This window comes from Strigops habroptila, chromosome 1 (genome assembly GCF_004027225.2).
Source record: "Strigops habroptila isolate Jane chromosome 1, bStrHab1.2.pri, whole genome shotgun sequence".
Taxonomy (NCBI): domain Eukaryota; kingdom Metazoa; phylum Chordata; class Aves; order Psittaciformes; family Psittacidae; genus Strigops; species Strigops habroptila.
This window is the reverse complement of record NC_044277.2, coordinates 103,062,628-103,086,238: the sequence shown is the minus strand read 5'-3', so window position 1 is coordinate 103,086,238 and position 23,611 is coordinate 103,062,628. Positions and strand designations below refer to the sequence as shown.

The 23,611-nt window shown below is 40.3% G+C and overlaps 1 protein-coding gene across 1 annotated transcript in view; it reads right to left on the bottom strand.

Annotated features, from left to right (window-relative positions):
- LOC115610283 (sodium channel protein type 5 subunit alpha-like) overlaps positions 1-23,611 on the bottom strand; it is a 166,520-nt gene that overhangs the window by 21,496 nt on the left and 121,413 nt on the right. The window contains 4 exon segments of the mRNA XM_030491527.1: positions 510-632; positions 15,231-15,404; positions 19,625-19,663; positions 19,665-19,780. Of these exon segments, the coding sequence (XP_030347387.1) occupies positions 510-632; positions 15,231-15,404; positions 19,625-19,663; positions 19,665-19,780 (452 nt within the window).

The window sequence follows — 23,611 nt, the reverse complement described above, 5'->3', positions numbered from 1 at the left end:
AATCCTGACATTCCATGTTAAAACTGCAATGTGTTCAAAGGAAATATTTTATATATTCATTCATCTGCTTTCCTTATCTTTAGCATTTCCAATTTTTGCTTTAATTATTAGTGAAAAAGTCCTTTAGAACTTTCCTAGTCAGTCTCATCTTGACACATGTCGAAAGCAGGGAGCAAACTTGTAGCTTGGCTATTCCCCTGATGTGTCTTATAATTGAGAGGTAATTGTTAGCCAGATAATTCCTCAACCAAAAAGCTGTTTTTTAAAGTGCAATATGACAAGTTAGGCAGCAGGATTAGTTTACCATTAAATCCACCTGAGGATAAAGCTGTAATGATTCAATTGTGATCAAGATAAAGGAGGGATTTCTGATTTTGTTGTTTTGATACAGCATTATCATTTATTTCCTTTGGCAGACACAGTGAAGGCAAAACCATGTGCAACAGTTCCCTGTTAATATGCTTGATGTCACACAGTTGAGCTTTGATTGATGCTTTATATAGTCTTACCCTCATCCCTTCAAATCGTGACAATGCTCTTAATGGCCGCAGAGCTCGGAGGGTCCTGAGGGATTTAATGGGACCCATCTCAGAGTATCCAAGTGTATTGGCGATGAGGCTTATTAAAGACACCTGAATGAAGACACAAAGCAAAAATCTGATCTGTTAGTACATTCCTGCCATTTTCCTTCTCTTCCAACTTTCCTTCCTGAAAAGAAAGAGCTAGTTAGTGAAACAGTGGAAAAAAATCTTAAATTGAAGTCATTAAATTAGATCAACACAGAAAAAAGGAGATTTTTAGATCCACACATATACCAAGCTCTTACCAACTCACAACACCTTTGTTTCCACTTTAATGAAAAATTTCTAGAAATACAGAATTCCAGAGTTTCTTTTGACTAAGCACACAGAAATCCTCTTAATGTCAGCTCGCAGAATGTATGAGAAAGGAGATCACTGTTATAAAACCACGGCTCTTTGATGCCTGTGCTGTAGGTTTCCTCAAGGTGTGTATATCTTCCACTATTGAAAATATGAGTCACATAAGTGTTATAATTTAGGGCTTTCTGGATGAAAGCACCTGTAAGATCTAACCACTTTCAGTAGAAAGAAAAGATTTTAGCATTACCATTCAATTACTAATCTTAAACTTACTGATTAGAAACAAGTCTTCTAGATTGCTGATAGACATGAGTTTATACTATAGACTCTAAAAGAACAACGTGCATGACTCTCTGATTTTACTCTTTTTCACTTTTGTGGTTCCTGCACAGCCTCTAAAGAGGGAGGAATCCTGACAGGTGCTCAACATTGAGGTTTGTACCTCTTAAAGACTATTCCTTTGAAAGAAACTATTTCCAAATCTGGAGACAGCATGGAGGAGTTCCAATGCTCTTTATGTTCTCAGAGCTTTTGTAGTGCCCAGCTGGCCAGAAATGTGGATGCTTTTGGGCACAGGATTGGACTCTGGATGAACTGAATAGCAGTGGAGATTATAGGTCAGATTAACAAACACATGGAGCAATTGGGTTTTTCATGCTCAAACCAACATTCACAGCCTGAATTCTTGCAGAAGGAGTGAGAAACAAACAGCTCCCCAAAACCATAGGTATCATGCTGATTTGCATGTATTGAAAAAAACCCCAAATTAATTGCCACATATAAAATACCGTTTTCTTAGGAGAGACTTGTGCATGTTGCTTATCTCAGTTCCCTTACTCTCATTTTACTTTAGCTGTTTTCACAGCCCCAGTTATCACAGTATCAGATTATCTCACACTTACCAATGCGAGTATGTGAAGTTTATCTAGAAGGACTGTGCTTTATTGATGTTGTAAAGATAGTAGCTAAGTCTAGAAATAGGGATTCTTCTAAACTATATAAAAAATAGATGCTAAATGTAAAAGGAAACTCTAAGCTCACTCATGATGACAGACCGCTCTGCTGGGAAACCTACCTGTTCAAGTAGGGTGGGACGATTTTTCCAAGGAAACCCATTGCTGGCTGACTATCGCATCGCCCCTGAGGTCTGTGATAAAGCAGCTTGAGACGAGCCTGGTTCCCTGAGTCACAACCCAGTGTCCTCTATGGAGCAACCTTTCTCCTGAATATGCATTAATTTATGTACAAGCATTGTCTGCACAGCAAAGCATCTTTGTAAAACTTGCTCAATTTCTTAAATTGTTTACCTATTGATGGTTTTACTGTGGCATGTGATTGACAGCAAGTCTAAGGGCAGGAGGTCTCAGAGACACCAAGCCTGAGCTGGGTGCAGTGAGCTGGTATAACCAGAGATAAGACAGCCCACCTCTGCAGATGACTAAGGAGTGCAGAGGCTGACTGTCATGCTTTAACATGTTACTCTATAAACAGGTGTGACACAAACTCACCTCCTGCGTACAGACCCAGCACTTGATGCAGAAAGGTGGTCTTAATAAACACTTCTGCATTTTAGCAGTGAGTGCGCTATAAAAGCATCACAGTAGACAGGCAGACTGGATTCTTAGGCCCTTTAGACACTGGGCAGGTAAAAATAACCAGTGAAGCCTTTGCTTCCATCTCTAGGAAAGCAGATCTGAACCTGTGACATGAGCATGCCTGAGGAGTTATTTTAGAGTAAATATGCTATAGGTATGACATGCCGCTTTCACCTAAATCCTGCTCTATCAATGCTCACAGTTAAAGATGAAAATCTGGTTTGGCTTTTTAACCATCTTAATCTCATCAATGATTCTAAATTGAGGAACACCCGTTTTCTGTCCTCCTTATTTCTTACCAGGCTTGATTACATCCTATACTCTCAAGTTGCATTAACATACAGTTCAAAGCCTTCTACTTTCATTCACTCCCCCCATTGACTTAATGCTGCTTAAATAATGAGAAAGGGCTGAAGGATTTGTCTAATAGCAATAAGCAAATGTGGGGCACACTTATATACTAAAGCTATTGAAATAAGGCATCTTAAAACTGTTATGTAACTGCTGTTATTGAGATATCATGATAGAAGTAACACTATGGCACATATTTTTATTAGTAAAAGTAACACTATGGCACATATTTTATCTTTGGTGGAAAGATTAGTGCAGAAAATGGCCTTAATCCCACAAAGCCTTGCAGCTTCCTATCCAGAAAGGCTGGAGGTGTAAGGAAAGCAGCTCAATGATAGGATGCTCAGAGGTAGAATCCATATGCTCACATACCAAGGGAAGCTCAATCATATGTAAAATGAATGTGGATATTTAAAAGAAAATCAATCAAATACAGAGCATCCAATATCCTTCTGTGGGTGCTAGCTTCACCCACAATCTAAAACTCAGATCTTCTCAAGGTCTTCAAACTGCCTGCTTCCTCTCTCATCCCAAATTTATGTCCTATAATTTCCCTTTCTGTCAAGGCAGAAGATGTTCTGTTCAAATCCTGCAAGACCAGACTTTGGATCTGAGCGGGTTACCATTTCCTTCAGAGTGCCATAAATGTCACCCTGAAACACATCACAGGTGCTGTTGTCCTCCTGACACAGATTTACACAGCATTAGATATGTCTTCAGAGGATTAGGCCGTGAAGCTGTGTGATATTTGGCAATGATTTACAAGGCTGGAGTCAGAACTGAGTTTGAGACAACATGTTTAAATGCTTGGATGTTGGTTTTGAAGGTATCCCCGTCAAATTTTATTTATAGGAGAATTACTAACGCAGAAACTTGGCCATTTCAACTTGATTAAAAGTGACCAGAGGGCTATTTTTAGGAAAAAAATCAAGCAGTTCTCAAAATTGGTGCTGACTGCCCCACATAATCACAGCAAAAAGTAAAGTCAGCTGTTTCTCTTACTTTTTTTTCCTGTTACAAGGCAGCCCAGAGCTGCTCTAAGATTCTGCTTTGTGCTTTGGTTGGTATCAGAAATGTGTTGGCGCCCAGAAAACACCCCCAGGGTCAATGTAACCTCCAGATTCACAATATGGTATACATTTCTAATCCTTTCAGTATCTATTTGCATATAGTTTTGTAGTTTTTTCAGAAAACAAACCCAACTCTGAAGACCAGGTAGCACAGTAACATTGTAGAGAGCAGCTGAATCCTATGGAGTCACTATTGCCTGAAACATTTCACTTAAAATGCAAAATTTGCAGTTGGGCTTGAGCTTTCACCTCCACCTTTCACATGGCTTGTGTGCTAGCAGGTAAGCTACAGGGTCTTCCATCCTCCTGTGTGCTTCTTCTGACCCAAGAAGCCTTATTATTGTTCTCACTTGCAGATGCTCTGCTTTTAGCATTTCCCTTAAGGGGCTTTCCAGAACCAGCTAGGTCTTACTAAGAAGCTTTCACAGCTTTCCATCTAAACCTTCTTTACAATAAACCAAGTAATAATATCCTCCATGTTAGCTCAAGACTGTTCTTTATCCCCTTGACTTGCTGTTCATTTGTGCCTCTGAATTCCCCAGGACAATGTTGTCATTGGAATTTTCTACCGAGTGGGAACCCTAGTGAACAACCTGGCCAGCAATAAGTGTCCCAAAGGCAGGACCTGGTCCTCATAAATTAGTGTGTGTAATCCTGTCTCCACAGACGTTAATGGCAAAAGTCTCACCAGTTGCACATGCTAGGAGTTCAATCATGTGGCAGCTTTTCCATTTTGCTTTCCTCAGATTACCTCAAAACAGCCCAGCAGGACCCCAGCCTCAGTACTGTCAGTGACTTCCCAAAATTTATTCCTATAGACCTGTATTTCTACATTCCTACATATTTCTATATGCATGTTTATCTACATAAATTTTACAATGGTTTGTATGACAGTCTCATGGACCTGGGTAAAGGGAGAGATAAATGAACGCCACAGCTTTCCTTTTGCCATTTTTAGTGTTATATTCAAGTCAAAAATTAGAGCTTTTAAATCTTGTGACTGCATTGAACACTAGAAATACCAGCCATGGGGATTACCAGGCCTGTGGCTCGTGCTCTGAAAGCCAAGCTCCTGTCATCTATGTCGCTTAGTGGCATTTGTAGCATGAGTCTAGAGTGCCCCATTGTATTACATTCATATGTATTTCCAGGGTGAAATCAAGAAGAATCAATGAATTTAGACTGCTAGAAGATAACCAGTGATCTCTGAAAAGAGGCTAGCCTCACTGATAGCTGTTCAAAGTTATTGCTAATATGTTCTAATAAGATTAATGTCTGAATTTCTTAATTATTTTGACAATCCACTACTAGATTATACTTGACGAAAACAAAAAAAGGAAAAAAAAGTATTATCCAGGAATTGGGATGTTTTTTCAGTAACTCCCGCATTTTTATTTTACTATTTCAGTGGAATACTGTCATTCTTGAGATGAGAAATACGACTCATGTACGCTGGTGGCACCCATGCAGTGTTAGATTCCCAGCGTGCTCAACTTTGGTGCTCACAGTAATTCATCAGTTAACAGATATGCAGCATTTTTGGACTATTAAAATAGTTCACTATGAACACACAGAGATGAAGTTATACAAGGGGTATATATGTCTTCATTATCTGACAACGACTTAAGAATTCAGTGTTGTAAACCAATGTAAACCCCAGTAAAGCTGTCAGTAGAGTATTTTAAGGTTGCAGAAAAACAATTACAAAGTAGGGAGTGCAATAATGCAGCTTCCTTACAGCACACGCAGGGGAAACAGTCTTTAATCAAAAGATCATAGACTTTTTCCCAAGGAGCTATTACATTTATAACACTAGTGGGGTTCCTTCCTATACGCATACATTTTAATAGCATATAAGTTGCACACGCAAACTCCCTAGCCATGAAATTATGCTGATGGCAGTAACCTGAAGGGTGCACTCTTTAGGAGCAGTGTTTCACCTTTGGCTGACTGAGTTTCCTACAGCAAGGAGGTGGGTTTGAGCTGGAACAGGGGCTCCTCTTCTCCTTTTCGTGTTCCTTCCCATCAGCCTAAAAGCACATCATTTCAGATAATCAGTGAGCATCTACTGGACCAAGCTGGAAGCAGACCTGAGCAGCACCATTCAAAGGCAGATGCTACTCAGCATAGACTGCATTCCTGAATTAACTCCAGATCACTACTGAGATGAATTAATAGCAGAGCCTAGGGAACAAGGAGTTCTGCCTGAGTAACAGTAAAAATCCTCTTTGGCTGGTCACATAAATCCTAAAACCCATGAGAACAATGAGAACCTCTACTAAATATGTCTGCTGCAGCACACAGATGTGAGCGATACCCTGTAAGCTGCTGTCTCGGGGAGAAGAGGAAATCTCCTTCCCAGTTTGGGCAACAGCATATGTTTTATGCAGCTAGGGATTTCATCAAATTAACCTGCTTGTTCAAATTAGAGGGGAGGGAGCAGGGAAAAAAGGCCATCCGAAAGGAAACACAGCAGCTGAGTTGAAAGCTCTGGCCACTTATTTAAATAAGCAGTTTCAGCTAATGCAGGCCCCAATGCTTTCAAATAGCTTTTTATGTGCCCCAGGAGCACCTGTCTCTCCCTCTCTAATTGTGTTTTATAAAAAAAAAAAAGTAGAAGAAAGAGAGTTTGGATTACTTTGGGTGCCTCTTTTCAATCCAATCTGGTTTCTTCTGTCCCCTGATGCCGAGGATGGGATTACCCAAAGAAATCTTCACAGCCCAAGCAGCAGCCCAGTGTCTTTAAGTGCCAGGCCTGCAGCCCCAAGTTGCTCCTCTTGACTTGAAAAGGAACAAAATTAGGTCTGCGTCCTAAATGCAAAATGGAAAAACTACAGGGAAAGGGGAATTCGCAAATAAATTGAAAGACATGGAAATTTGTATTGCAACTCTGAAATACTGCTGGGAGAAATGGGCTTGTAAAGAGGTTGGTGTTCCCTTTAGCAGCTGCCATTTTTGAGAGGATGTTTATGAATCGCCTTATCTCTTTAAAAATACATGTTTACCCTTTCACTCTGACATTGTATTTTCTGCCCTGTAGATGCCTAACTGTATGATTGCACCTGCCAATTCAGAAATCACATGTTATGAATGAAGGGCATAAAGTTAAAGGTTAGTCTAGGACACTAGAGGGAGACTAAAGTGACCTAAACCAAATTCCCACCTCTGCTACCTGTTTCCTTGCACCACAATCCTCATGTTAAAGTAAAGACTATGAAATCCTTAGGGTTGCTTTGGAGTTAGTTCATGGCATGGAGATGAAAGCGTGTTTGGAAATGAGTTAATGAAGAGCTTTCCTCACCGACAGTGGAGTTCATTACTGCTTGTGGAGTGCTCTTGTGTATTATAACATGATGGGCTACACGAGTGCCTAGATTAATTATAAACAAAAATTATCTCCTGGAAAGCTCAACGCTACTTCTTATAACTCAGGTTATAAAAGGCTTTTACATCATCCACTTATGGTTTTTTTCTCCAGGATATTTCACCTTCTTTTTTTTAAACTTTTTTGGTTTTTTCCCCATCAAACTAAAGCTGTGAAACTCTGTTAATATTCCATCTTCTCAGCTTGTTTCCTGATCCTCATGTCCGTGCTTTTCAAGGCAATGTTTCCTTTCAGAGGTCAGCCTTCCTGCAAACACCATGTGCCATTCCTGTTGGCTTAAATGCTTTTAAATAAATCATTCCAGCATCCTAATCCTTCCTGGCGGTTTCCAGAAGAACCTCTTTATGTCTCGCTGTTCTCTTAATCTGTTACCTCCTTTACACCTGCTCAGGCTTTTCTAACAACTTCAGTCAATTCCCAAGGCAGATGGCTGCGAATCAAGAATTAAACCTCAGCTAATGTCTGAGGGCGAGTCGAACGACCTTCTGCTGTGAGCTTACATCCAGTGAAATGCCAAAGTGAATTATTGATTTACAGTTTTCCCATCCTTTACAAATGGATTTTCATCTTGTTTCAGTTCACATTTTCACTGCAAACAGACACCTTTGCCATACCTCTGGGTCCCACTTATCAGCACTGGGTAGGGATGGCAGAGGGATCACTGTCACTTTTGGGACCACATGACAGTCCTTGATCAGCCAGAACTTGGCCGAGACCCAAAGTCTTTCTCCTTGCTTCAGCAGTGGTGTCTGTGTGGGGGCAGCTGCCTTGAAAACTCAGGTATTTCTACTGGGATTTAGAGCAAAAGAATTTCTTCATCATCAACTACGTTCTGCTTCTCATCCAGACACTACAGAGACAGACTTGATTTAAGGCAGCTGCAGAGAAAAGATATTCTCTCCTTAAAAAGACCTCCCAAAACCTCCACACAATTTATCCCAGTGCACCTTCTTGATGCTGAACACTGTTGTCAGGAAGATGTGAATATGCTTGATTATTATTTATTATTTGAAGATAGCATTGTATTGCCAGGGGTGTGCATAGTGATTACCGATAGAACATTTCCCTTGGGGCTCAGCCCCATCAATTCTGCTGCATTTCCATCCCAGCCGGTAGAGTTGAGGTGCTGAGCTGAAGGCATGTTTATTTCTGGGCAGGATTAGGATCAACCCTACTTACAAATGACATGATGCAAAATTAGAAAAAAAAAGTGTTTTGGTTGTTTCCACAAGGTGTTGTTCTGGATTTTCATGATTCCCTAAAGCATTTATTTAATCAGATGTTCCAAATCAAAATAAAAAATACCAAGTTGATGTGGGAAATACCACAGTACTAGCTTGAAAATCATCTCCGTTTAGTTGGATTCTTGAACCTGATTGATCCTGATAATGTATTGAATATGCTAGGGTAGAAAGGGACTCTGAAGAACTATAGGATCCGAAATTTCTGCCAGAGAGGACAATAGTACAATTATGAGTACATACTACAGGTAGGAGTCCTCATCTTCATTTGCCTTAGCACAAAGCACCCCAAAGCCAGTCATACCAGGGAAGGAGGCTTGCACAAGGTCTCTACTCCACTGGGGCATAGCATTCAAGTTTCATCCCAATTCCTTCAATCTCTCCCCTCAGTAAAGAATCTCTGCGCTCTCTGCAGGCTGCTTTTCTCCCTTCACTTCTTCCTTCCCCCTCCTCCCGGCACCAGTCTCTAGAGCTGCCCTTGGTCATCCTGGATGGAGCCACAAGCGTGTTGGGAAGATGTTTTTCAGTCTGCAGCAATTGGGGTTGTGAAGGTGCTGGTCATAAGGGAGAACTGTAGGATAATCCTTCTGTGTCCCTGAAGAGCATGTGGAACTCTGTCTAGGCTGTTAATTACAGTCTACATGTCCCTCCCAGCTCTGGTCCTTTGTGCAAGACAGAACATCACTGCATAAGGAATTTGGCTGCTACACCCACAGTAATGGAAAGGGCCAAGCAGGCTGTATGCAAAAGCTCCAGGGCTTTATTCATTATTTTCTTTTTAAGCACATCCTTCTAAAAAAAGACACTGAAAAGTGCTCCATCTTTAAATAACTGAAAGAAATAAAAAGGGTTGGTAAACCTAGTTCAGCACAATCTGAGTCGAGATGGGTTTTTTTACATCACTTTCAAAAGTGGAAATTCTCCCTCAGTAATTGAAATTCTTCAGTAATTGCAGTTATTCTTCATATTGCAACTGTTTCACTAGGTGTGGGCAGGCAGTGAGCTTCATTTGCTGTTCCTTTCCATCCAGCTGCAGCGTGCTTTGTCTTGCTGTGCCTAGTCTGAAACGAAGCTTGTGCTTCCACTTGGCAAAGCCTGATTGCTCTCCTTTTAGTATCTATGTGGTAACTAACATGAGGTGCAAACCAAGATAAGACAAGACATTTGAATGTTTTTGTGTGTGTTATGTTGAGATAAAATGTGGAGTGGCAGAAGGGAGATTTACAGCATCGGCTGACCTGCTAACACACATTAAAACCACTTATCTTCATGTGGAATTTTTTTTTCCACTTCTCCTGAATTAGCCAATATGTAGTAAACCAGCAATTTTTTCTTTCGATTTTCTTCTTTTTTTTTTCTTCAAAACAGGCTCCCAGGCTTCTGGAGAGGGATTTTCTTTCCTATTAGTTATCTTAGAGGTTTATGTCATCAAAAATCCCACATGCGCATTTGCTTTGAGGAACTGGAAGAAAGCTAGTCAAAACCAAACTCTGAAGTAAGAGCGCCCTGTTATAACCTGTGGATTTTTCATAACTCACACATAGCACTAATAAGTTCACTTTTAGGATGTTTCTCCAAGTATCAAGCTATTACTTCTACTTTGCCTCAGCTATATTTTTGTCATTCTGTTCCTGTGTGCTTCTCTGAACAGAAACCAGACAAAATTCACATCCTTTTAGGATGATTTCCCAAGAATACCAATTGGATTTCACAACACATTGCAACAGATTGTGTAATTAGTGGAAAAGCAAACAGAAATCACCTAGCTAATCAACAGGGAATACAGATGGAAAAAACAATTAAAGTAATCATAAGCCATCAATATTTACTTCACACAGCAAGTTTTTAATTGTCACTTAAAGACAATCCAACACAAGGGCATAATTTAATTCAATTTGATTTTTAACTAGGGATAGAAAGACTGTTTTAAATTGTTCATGTCAAATGCAAAGATTATTAGCTTCCTCTTAATTTGTCTGGCAGTGAAGTATCTGAAGTAGAAATCTTAGAGCAAGTGCTTTCCAGGAAACTACCTTGGAAAACGTAATATCTGTATTTTTTAAGCATTTGGTGAAAATGATGGTGCATTTAATGACTGAACATCCACGAGCAGTTCTCAAACAAGCAAACAGGAAATTTGGCAGCAAACAGGAAATTTGGAAAGCTACTCAATGGGGAATACAGATCTCTACGTATAAACTCGGCAGCTCCAGGCGAACACCAAAACCACGTTGTGCTCTAAATTCACAAAGGTATGGAGGTGTGCGAAAGGTACATATTATTTTACTTCTATAAAAGCATCTACAAAATCCTGCCTAGTGGATTTGTTGAATCACTCATTTGAGATGTCTGGCCTCCAAACCCATTGCTGAACCTTGCTTGAATTACTTCACAGAGAGATACACTGCTTAAAGTCATTGTGATCCCCTGCCTCCATGGCAGCAGAGCAGGCTCTTTGGGAAAACGGATGATGGAAGGAGCAATCTTTCTCTGTGGTGACTCAGCTGGAGAGAAATTTTTGCATCAGAGCAAAAATTGAGAACTTGAGATGATCTTCCCCTCCCTGCTGCAGGACACAGTGTTAGGGCCCATTGATGCAGATGGCTGAAGGGGAAGGAGGCTGTCAGGATCTCTAAAAAAGCAACTGCTTAAGAAAATAGCTTTCCCCTAACTATCAGATCTTGAAAAATGAAATAATCTTAGAAAAAATTGCTGGAGAAACCCTGATCTCTGAAATCAGTAAACGACAATCAGGGTTTGTTTTTAAATCCTGGATTGGGACTAACTTTTGAACAATTAAATTGAACCCAAAAGCTGCAATAGAGATGATGGATTTGTTATAATGGACTTTAGTAGAGAGATGACATTGGTGCCCATTTAAGAAGATTGTTCTGTGTATGCCACAGGCAATGAAGCTTGGCTGTGACTTTTTCCTGAGCATTCTTCCTAATGAGTTGGGGTCTTTACATCCCTTTCCCGAGAGCTTTCTCATGACAGCTTCTGCAGGGTACTGATCTCTCCCCTCTGCCTTCAATGCATGAACAGCGAGCAAAGAAGCTGTTGACTGCAACACCTCCGGTCTTTGAATGATGCTAATCTTCAGATTGATGCCTTTCCCGAACTGACCACTGCAATGGAATAATCCATCTGCTGTCAGCAGAGACTGAGACATAGCTCAGAATCAACTGGCTGAAGCTCAAATAGATAAGCTCAAGATAATATTCATAGGTCAGAGGAAACAATTGAAAGGAACATCAAACATGACACCAGCATGCACAACCGGTGAAGTTTATCTGCCCCTTGTTTTAAACCCCAACTGTCTCTGCCTGTTGCAGGACATGCCTGGTTGAGAGCACTTTTCAGAAACATTTGTTTTGAATCCATGCACTTCCGTCCCTGGCCAAGTTCAGACTCCTTGTTTCATCTGCTTTGTATGAGGAGGTTTTGATTGCATGAGTGCTTGGAAAACATCTATTCTTTGTGAAACTATTTGCCTGTGAATCCCAGCAAAGAGGACTGTGCAGAAACTCCATTCTTGATGGTGATTCTGATGTCTGTCTACACTTCAGATATACTATGGTGTCTGCCTTTCCCTCATTTGAAAAGAGCTGTGGACTGAGCGCCCACCACTCCAACTCATGAGAATAGATAGGCTATATCTGCAGTGCAGAAGAAGGGTACTTTTAGCTGTATACTTGTTATTTGCAAGGTAGTAACATATAGATGTATATTAATGCATTTTTTTTCAGTATATCCAAATTTCAGCAGACATTTAAGGAATCTTTCCCAGGTGCCCTAACCTGAAGTGAGCCTACATTTTGTGGTTTAATTACTCCTTTCCCTGTTCCTTTCAAAGAAATCTGTTGCAGGGTTGTTGATAGGACTTAATTGTATTGCAATATATTTAAAAGCACTTTCTTACAGTTTTGCTACACTAGAACACTTTGTTGAGATGCAGAGAAGCCCATTATCGGAGATCATCCTTTAGGGATTCTATATCCAGCAAAAATAGCTCTCGGTTTGTGGATTACTGTGTGTTTTGATGTTCAGATTTTGCAAGACAGAATTTTCTTTAGTAATCCACAATTTTCAGATGGAGCTTTTGCTGTTCCACTGGCTCAAATCAGTGTCAAGGGTCTTTCACAAGGCAGGGTAAATATACACACACACAAAAACTATGCTTATACCCCCTCTGGGTTCACTTCCCATTTAGAAATAGTGAATACTTGCAAATTTTGAGCTGGTTTTATGAATTATTCACAGCAGAAAAAGGATTCTGAGTTGCATTTGTACAATGAGAAAACACAGATGATAGATGGTTTCACATGTCCAATGAAAAATCAACCATCACAGCTTGAAGTTTGAATACTGATACCAAACTGCTAATGAATAATTTGCAGATCAGGAATTTTTAAGTGAATAATTTTAAACAAATAAATTTGAGAAAATCATACAAGTGATTCATCTGCTCCTTTTGGAGCAGCTAATTCACCCATTCACTCCCTTCTGCAGCTCAGTTGCAGTGATTTGGTTCTCAAAGGACCAAAAAGAAAATGTAAATTGAAGTAAAAAGTGTGCTGGAGAAATGATAGCATGTTACTTTGCCAATTCAGAGTGGCAGGGGCTGTGAGCAATAGGGTAGAAGAAAAGCATCTGTTAAACCCGCTAAAAATATAGTACCAGGTTCTCATAATCAGCATTGGGAAATTAATTTGAAGAAAAGAATGGGGCATGGGGAAAAGCTTTATTCACTGAGAACACTAAAGGGCAAGTGATTTCCTAGAGTTAATCAATAACTAAAACAACTCAAGGGTGGAATAACTTTTTGGTTAGATTGGAAGCCTGCACAATTCACATTTAAATGTGAGTTAAGAAAATTAAAAAACTCTGGGTCAATAAGAAGGTTCTGGGGTGGATTTTCTGGGGATAAGTGGAGTCCCAGAGACCTGTGGTCCCCTTTCCCCTATAGCACTGTTTTATGCCACAAGTGCTCTGGATGTGTGGCAGGGAAGGTGAAGCCCCTTTCTCCAGCCAACCTGTGGCTGCCTCTACTGTCAGTCATTATACTCACAAATCCCACCATTAAAAGGCATACATGCAGCTAAACTTCAGGGTTATATACTGACTTTATATTCTTGTGTAGCTCCTGTTCCAACGGTTTGGTTTTTGGTTTTTTTTTTTTTTGCACAGAGGACAGAATTTAGCTTTGGTTTTTAGTCTTTTTGGTATTAATTAGATGTCATGCTACAAAGTATGTATTTATAACAAGTATGGAACTCATTTCAAATTGTTAGTGATACAGCAGAGCTCCAAATTTCCAGTTGTGACAATATTCAGCCCTCATCCAGCCCTTCTAGTCTTCAGAAGCTCATGAAAACAGTAACTCCACTAATAGTTTCCTGGAAGCCCATGCAATACTTTAGGTGAGTCCTATTAGTCCCATTTTACAGATGGAGAAACCAGGAAAGAAAAGCTGTGTCACTCAACATAAACCACAATAAGCACAGTGTTCAGGGTTGGTCTATAACTTAGGAACTGGTGGTTTCCAATGTTGTGGTTAGATAATTAAACCAGGTCTTCCTCTTCTGTTGAAGCTAATCTGTGAAAAATGAGTGCCTTCCCTTCAAGAGGTTCCAAGCATATGTGTAAAGAGGAATTTATGATCTACAATTTATGAAAATAACTTTCTTTTCATAAATCAATTTATTAAAGCTCTGGAGAAGCTTCCAAAGGCTCTGATCCAGCAGTGCACTTATGCATGTCCATAACTTCAAACAAGTAAATTGTCCCATTGAAGTGCTTTCCTGGACTGGGGCCAAAGAAAATGCAGTTCTCCCCTGAGTCAAGGTTCAGATATAACATAGGGAAAAATAATTTGTCAAAAGTTTAATAAGTTATACAGGCATGGCAAAGCTCTGCCGGCCTTCCACATTAAAACCTCCAGCTAATAAGAAATGGCCTCAGGGAGATAATTTCCTCCTTATTGATACGCTGTGATGAAAAGTTAAACCTCATCCAGGCAATGTGAAACTTTGGAGGGGACATGCCTGGTACTAGCAACACTCCTGGGGCATCAGCTCCCTTTTGTTCAACTATTACTTGCTTTTATAGATTACCCTTGTAGGAGAACCAAGCATTGTGCTATTTCAGGGATTTGGAGTATTTTGTAAGGTTTTGTAATACTGAAATCATTTTGACAAGAGGACTATTCACACCTTCTTCTGGACTCCTTCACTGGTAAATACTTTGGAGACAGTACTGAACATACTGTTACGTGCCGCTGGCAGCCTCTCTGGGAAACTGCGCCAAGGACAACTTCTCTAAGCTGCTGAAAGACTTGTGTGTCGAGGTCATGCGTGGAGCAGTCGAAGGTAACCAGACCTTGTGCTAGCTATGAGTGTGGAACAAGATGTTAAATGCTAAAAGAAACAAAGAGTTCCTAGGGATGAGAAGGGAATGTGACTCAAATTAGCAGGGTAACACCTCTATGTAATGAGACAAAGAGGTATTCTCTGCTCTGGCAGGCCGATTCCTGGGAATGCACAGTTACATATCAAGACCTCCTTCAAGATTTGCCTAGGATTATTGCTCAGAATCAGAGTGACAGTTGTCATTTTGCAAACACAAAGCTGTCAGACTTAATGGCCCATTCTCATGCATTATAAAATCCAACACAAGAAGCATTGTAGCTCCAAAATGATACTTACATCTACAATAAGGAAGTCAAGCCAGCACCAGGCATTGGTGAAATACTTCTTGAAGCCATAAGCCACCCATTTCAGGAGCATTTCCAAGACAAAGATGTAAGTGAATATTTTGTCAGCATATTCCAACATGGTTTTTATGTTTTTTCGATCTTCAAGGTAAATATCTTCAAAAGCCTGGAAGTACAAAAGACTGATTAAAAATTTCTCCTAAACTGTGTTGGAAAGCATAGGTGCTGCACTGCAAGTCTGTAGTATTGTTTGATGGGATATCACATCCTGACTGTAATTTCTGATATATTTGAATGTTACCATCAGAAAGAGTGCACAGGCACAAAGAGGACTGACCCTAATCTAATAGAGATCTGTTCAGTTTTCCCTTGTAATGGACATATCCTTAAATATCTATATCTCCAGTCTCCATGGCTGTACTGACTAGACATCCTTTGAGTTTAAGAAGAGCTTAAGCACCCTAAATTTGGGAATGTAAATCTGTGACCTGCCCAGCCACTTCTATTGGGAGACCTCAGATGTCCCAGGGCATAGGACCTCTGTCTTTAGGAGGCAGAATCTGACCCTTGCATTTAGTTAAATAATACCCTATTGATAATGATGACAAATTGGGTTATTATCCTGCCTGTGTTATAGACTACCAGAGTTCCCTGGCTTCTGTTCAGCCATCGCATTTCAGATAGCTACAGCTATCTGCCTCAAGAAATGCTTATTATTATTCACTTTACAGAAAAATTATGTTTTAAAGGTCAAGGTATCTACCTACCCATCTCAACTGTCTCTCTAACTAATCTTATGCAGGGCATCATCAGAAGACCTTCAGTATCTGTATCAAATAAAAGCAAATTGATATCCCTTTTAAGTATTTAAGATATAAAACAATATGCTTACTAAAATAAAACAAATAAAGTTGTCTTGTAATTTAGCTTTCATTTTATAATGTATGTCAAATACAAGGCAGGATCCTAGCATCAGGGTTGCATACATATGGCCTGTTTTCGGGCTTCTAAGTAGAGCAGTGGTTACAATCTTCTTCCCCAGCTACTCTAGTGACTCTCATTATAGAAGCTGCTCCTGTGTCTCTGTAACCTGGATAACCCAAGCTTTGATATATTATTCTAATTCCATTGAGTGACCCAGAGCAGTTGGCAGTGAGAAACAACATTATCTGAGAGGGTCTGTGCTAATCATCTTAATTATCTGCATTTACATATTTCAAGATCTGTAGCTACTTTCTGAGGAACTTCAGAAAGTTAGCAAACACCCAGTGCCTGGAGATAGAAGAAGTGTGTTACTTGTCACTCAAGCAGTCACACTGCTCTTTTGCCTGCCAGGGAACAGTAATTAAACTGACAAGAGAACTTTGGCAGCCTGTGTCAAAGCTTGTCCATTTGTCCCCACACTTTGGGGTGACGTTTTCGCTGCAACTTGGTCTCCTATCTTGCCTTCAAAAACGATATTTCAAGGGTGTGAAAGAGCTGTTAGAGAAAGCCACAGAAAACAATACACAGAGAGACTGGAGTTTATCACTTCTTGTAGGGACTCACTCACTTTGTCAGATGACTTGCTGTACTTTGCAATTACTGCAAAAATAACAACAAACTATTTAAAGTTATTTCCTTCTCTTGCTCCTTTGTTCTCCCTATTTTCTACTAACTCGTCAAAAAATACGTTGTATTTTGACTACTAAAAGCACACTGTGAGTCAGGAAGCAGCTTAATAAGGGATGAAAAATATGCTACCTGAATGCCTTAGGTGCACTGTACTTCTGCACAAGCTATGGTTGTAAGCCAAATGACAAAATTCTAGTGCTTTGCATGTTTTCACAGTGCCAATGGATGAAATCTTTGCAGTATAAAACATCATTAAGGGTTATCTTTTTCTGCTTTGCTTTGTGTGTTTAAAAAGAGTTAAGCAGGATACCTGCAATGCTATCCACAATTACTATTTAAACACAAGCTCCCAGTTTGGTGCTTATGGCTTAAATGCATAGGAAGGGTTTTCAGATCTTTTGCAGTAAGCTACAGATATATTGTGATGGTTTAACTACCACACAAATATATACTGGTTTTTGAACACCCTTAAGAACTTAGCATGTCCCAAGGACATAGCAGGATGAGCTCAGTTTTTGGAAGAGCTCACCCCAGAGTAACAGAAGAAAAAAGTTGTCCGTTGCCTTCAACATCTCTAGTCCAAATACTGAAGTGCAGTGCTGATATGTGGGAAAATGCAGCATTATACAGAATTGCACGGGCTAAATTGAAAATCTCAAGAAGTAAATGTATGCATGCAATGAAAATTAAATGAGATTTATATTGCAGTGTTCAGTATCTAAGACACTTTTAATTACATATGTAAGGAAGTGTATTCATCTAAAGCGTATTATAGCAAGCGACATGCCTCTAAATTGTGTTAAAAAATTAACATGCTGATTCTCAAGCTGGTGCAAAAACTGTCAGACTCCATTGATTTCAGCAAAGCTATGACAATTTTCAGCAGCCTACTATTTACCCAAGTTTTTCAGTCTCTTACTTTTCATAATAAAATAAAATCCCCTGGGTGAAATTTCAGCCCATCACTGGTGGACTTGGAGAACAATCTGTCCCTTTCCTTTTCACATCAACATTTTTGTATCTCCACCTTCTTTGTCTTCCTGCAGAGACTTTCTTTAAACTACATAAACCCACTACTTCTGTTTTCCTCTTTTTTTTAGGCCACTGATAATTTGTGTTGCTCTCCTCTGGAGTTTCTTCAATTAGCCTATGTCTTTCCCAAAGTGCAATGCCCAGAGCTGAAGCCAGTGCTCCAGCTGAGGCCTCCTTGATGCCAACTAGAGTGGAAGAACATGCTTATTTACACAGCCCAGTGGGGTGTTCGGCTTTTATGTGGTGCTGTGATATAGTTTACTCTATCGTTTTTGTTGCCTGTTCTCTCTCCAACTCCTTTTAGTAAATCTGCTACCTTACCACCCGTCCTGCACCATGCCTTTCTGGCTGAGGTGGAAGCAGGCACCTTTCTAAGGTGATATTCCTCTCACTGGTTAAGGCAGATTCATCTGTTTGGTTGAGGTTAAGCCTGACCTCCAGAAATACACACATAACCTGTCCAAACACGGTGTATTTAATAGATGTATTCCATATTCCATTATGGAGAAGAAAATCGTAGAACCAAAGAATCCCAGGTTGGAAGGGACCTCAAGGATCATCTGGTCCAGCCTTTCTAGGTAAAGCATGACCTGGACTAGATGGCCCGGCACCCTGTCCAGCTGAATCTTAAAAGTGTCCAGTGTTGGAGAACCCACCACTTCCTGGGGAAGTTATTCCAATGGCTGATTGTTCTCAATGTGAAAAATTTTCCTCGTGTGTTCAGTCGGAATCTTCCCAGGAGGAACTTGTGCCCATGACCCCTCATCTTTTCCATGTAACTTCTTGTAAAAAGGGAGTCTCTGTCTTCTTTGTAGTCACCCTTTAAATACTGGAACATGGTCATAAGGTCTCCCCTGGGCCTTCTTTTCTCAAGGCTGAACAAACCCAGTTCTCTCATCCTTTCCTCATATGACAGACTTCTCAGTCCTTGGATGAGTGACCACCAGACCAGCCTGGAAAACTTTTGAGATATCCCTTTGCTCTATGCCTGGATAATAACTTGGGAGAAATCCCACCAACTTCAGTGACATTTCTGACATGTAAATGAGCAACATAAATATATGCTGCCATTGCTATGAAGAACCCAGGGCTGATAATACAGATAATCTCAGCACATAGTGGGATCTCAGGAGGAGAGGATGCCTTATCAGAGTCCTGGGCGGTGACCGATTAGCCTCCATATATACACATTCATTTGGTTGCAGACAGGAGGAGGAGAAGGTACAGTGGTTTAACCTAAGGTACATTCAAAACACGACGGGCACCCACAAACTCCATAAACTCCATGGGTAGCGCTGATTCAGTGCCCCCTGTGTCTTTTATGATTTTGCTTTGCTGGTTAAAAAATGTGCTAAAGAAAGCCAACCAGAAAAACAAAAACCCACATCCTTGGAGCAAAACACAAAACTCCAGCTGAGAACTACCATGGAGAAGTTATGGGATGATGAAGTAATAATGCTGGGATACTTCCTCACACACACTTCCATAAGGATTTGATATTTGCTTTCAAAACATGTGCATGTCACACTTTATGTTGTAACAGAAGAAAGTTCCCCCACCACATGATAAAGGCAGGTGAAATCAGAAACGCTTAAGATCTGTTTTAGCCGCAACTGCTTTGCTTTGAGAAATGATCAGTCAATCAGGGCTCATAGATCTTAGAGACAGCTAGTTGAGAACACTTTCTCTGAGTATCCAGGGCCACTTATCAACCCAGCCAGGAAAAACAGTTTCATTTACCAGGGCTCCACTGCTCAGCAGGATCATGAATAGGATGAAAAGTTTCAAACAGTTTGTGTTCAACGATTCTGTAGCAGGTTTTCCGCAGCGGTCCACCAAATTTTGCCTGGAAATTTTGTGATGTCCATGAGCAGCATGGGAAGAATCGCACACAAACTGAAAAGGAGGCAAAATGAAAACAAAGCAAACTGTTAAAAAAGCACATTTAATTCTTAAAGCTGCATAAGCAGCTGCTCAACAAGATTTCTTCTAGCAAAACACTGCTGCATGGAGTCTTCCTCCCTTGTTTTTCTCACCAACCTCTACTTGCTCTGCCTTCCATTTCCCCCTTTCACTCCTCTATTAAAAAACATTCTAAATTACTTCAAACATGCCCCAGTGATTCTCCAATGATTTTTATGATACAGAATATATTGTCCACGAGTGACCAGTGCCCCAGGTTGGTCATGTTGTATTAGCTGAGCTCGGGTAGCACCCTGATCAGGACTAATGACTCTAGCAGGTATTACCGATATTTTCCGGTATCCTTTTGAATGGAGGAAGGATATTTTCCTTGGAATTACGACACCACTAGAACCACTGATTAAAAAGTGCAATTTGATGAAAGGGTGATCGAGGGGTGAGGTGCTACAGTGCAGATGGGACCAATATGCTGAAGAGGCTCAGACAGCAAAAGAAGCAGCAGATTTTGATCTCTTGGACTTAAAACAAGGCATTAAAGCAAACTTTGGAAATGTATTTAGGCAGTTAAATCCCTGTTGATCGTCAGCAGAAATTTAGATATCCAGTCCACAGCAGATTCCCCCACGGATCATTCATAGCACTTTCGGACCTTAGTGACAAATACTGTGTGATAGTTAAATGTGTGGTCGTAATGGGGGACCACACAAGATTTCTAATAGGCAAAACATGGCCATTTTTAGCAACACTCATCTTGTTATAGCAAAAACGACTTGTCATTGAGTAATCGGCAGATCCATCTCTCCCTTTTTAAAAGACCATGTGCATTGCCTTGTGCTGGCAAGAACTTGTGTGAGAGGACATCCTGGTAGCCAGGATTTGTCCTTTTCAAGGCTGGCCATTCAGCCTTATGTCAGGTAATTTGACTCAAATTTCACAACACTTGCTCATGAGAATGACCCTCAGAAACTACTTAATTTTCAAAAAGCAAGGCCCTTACTCTACATTTAATCCATGTATTGTATAAAAAGAGACTTAGGTAGGAGCTTTATGAGTCCCATCATGAGGAAAAAAAAAGCATAGGCCAACTGCTTCCGTAGCTGAAAGGTGGCCAAGGTCACTAAAATGTCTTGAAGCATACAAGCATACAACAACTGCTCAGAAGTGCCGAGGGAGGACATCTCACTATGGTGATGTAATGCAAGTAGAAATAATATTTAGGCAAGGAAGCTTGGGAAGGAAAGAGGGTGAGTGCCAAGGTTACGCAGAGAGCAGATGCTGCTAATTCAAGGTGGCATAACTGAGGCGCTTGAACTGCATGTGATATATGAGGAGATCAAGTGCAACTCTTGGGATGCAGGGATTCCCAAGCAGCTGGAAGTGGGGCTGTGCTGGCAGCAGGCTCTGCCAGGAGGAAGAGAGCCACTAAGTCTGCTACAGTCCTCCTAGCATTTTCTGTAAGTTTGTATTATCCCAGATTCCTGCTATGAGGTAGCAAAACTGTAGGATGTTTCATACATGAACCACTCCCAGAGCTCCTTTTTCCCTTACGTCTCTCTAAATGCCTGCATCACACAGACATGCACCAGTTCCCAGTTTACCTCTGTATTCTGAAATTCAGATAAATCCTGGCCTGAGTTGGAATACACTAGATTAATCAAATTTAGGACGTAGTGTTAGGAGAAGATAGAAATGTAAGAACCACCTCTTGGCCTCTTGGTAAGTCAAGAACCAGTCCAGAGAAGGAAAGTATTATCCTTCTAAGTACTTCAGTCTTAAATACCAAAAAATCTTGTCAAGGGATAAAAGGATGTCATTTTACTCACTACATTTTGCTAAAACGGGTACACTGCTCATAGATGGTAATGTGTGTGATTTGGGTACATTTCAGGAAGTGGGTACACAGAAGAGACTTCAAGTGTGCAATACTGCATGACACCAGGATTCCTGAGCTAACATACTCATATGGCTGCTCTGCTTAGAAAGGCAGTATAACCCCACCAGCAGGACATGACAGAGGGGGCAATTAGTTGAATTCCCTAGCAGTGCTGCCAGAAAACTCTTACACCACTTTGCACCCCACAACCTGTATGGTCATTACCATCTTTCAGTTGTCTGGTCCACACTCTGTGCTGTTATGCAGATACACTGGCCACCTCACTGTCAACTCAGCTTTGGACCAGGAAGACCAAAGACTCGGGCTCAGATCCCACATTCGTCAAACAAACAGCCTAATGAGCAGGTTGTTCACTACATAAGTGTGGATTTCTCATGTTAAGCAGAAATCCCCTTTCTGCTGGAAGGAAGCATTACTTCTAGCAGAACAAACTTTCCACAGGCCTACCTTGTTCTCATAAAGAGTTTTAATTTGGAAAAAAACAAGCCTTTTTTCTGACTTAAAACATTTGTCCAGAAATTTTCTCCTCTTTTCTCCTAAGCTACTTCCTAAATGGATACTTGGCTTCTTTTATTTTTATTTTTTTTTTTTTTTGTCTCAGACAAATGCCTAGGCTCAGCTAGTAACAGGCATGACATGCTCTGTCATGATCATACAGAATAGAAATGTTCTGTAAGTACCATTGGAAGAGGCTAGGATCTTCCAGGAAGTGGTTTTCCCCACTGTAAGACAGTTGGATGAATCATTTCCTGGAGGAGTCTTCCTCTGTCTTTCCACAACACAGGGAGCCTACATGATTACCTGCGCCCAGGCACAGCTAAAATTAGGGATCACCTTCAAATTAAATACTAACGAGCAGGACACTGAGTTCCAAAGCCACTTCATTTGTGATGGAAAATACTTCCAAAATAGTAAAACCAGGCTATTGTTGATTCAGACAGCTTCCATCTGATAATCTAAAAGTACAGAGAGGTATTTTTAAGACAGAAAACCAGCTAGTACCTCTAATCTATATTTTTTAATGCTCTTTGATGGCTTTCATGCAATTCCTATCTGAAAAAAAATTCCTAGTTACTGACAGTAATACCTTGAAAAATCCAAAATAGCTTCTCAGATGAGTCAGCCTAAAATCACAGCGCTATTAAATCCCATGCTTTTGATTGGGCCCAATTCAGAAATGTTTAGACCATATTCTGATACAATTACTAATGTCAAGTAGCACTTCCGTGAATAATCACAGTGGCTGCAGTTCAGATGAAATGCTATTTTTAACTACCTATAAATCAAACAGGAAAAAGGAAAATGCAAAGAAAAAGAGAAAACTGACCTAAACCAGGTCTTTTAATGAATTATTAAAGTTCTATTTGAGGGGCAAATTTTCCGATTTTTCTCACTGACTGTTATTTTGTGCCTGTGCTTTTCTGGACTCTCGCAATGCTGGTAGCCTACTGTTCTGGTGACCTTGACTCAAGCTTAAATGCTGAATTGGAAGCTTCAAATAACCCAGCCAAAAAAGTTTACCTGACCTTGGTCAGCATTCTAATAGATTGTGTTTTTTCAATTTCTGTAAAATCAAAATATAAAAAACATACCAATGTCTAAGGCATGAGCTGGTGATGGTCTGAGCAATCAAAACTCCAGCTGGGTTCTATAACAAGGCAGGTGATCAGCAGAGCCCAGCTTCAGGTTTTCGAAGCTACTTTATCTACACAAAGAAGGCTATTAATTAACACCTTTTAGCACAGCAAGTGTCAAGGCACGAATAGACCCTTTGGCATTTCTTATAACAGCATTACTCATACTGCCTTGTCTAATAGATTTGTGCTAGTAGGGAATGGGTTGAGCAGAAGAAGCTGAACACCTTGTGATTTAGTCAGGACTTAGTTTTGCCACTGTAATTCATGTTGGGC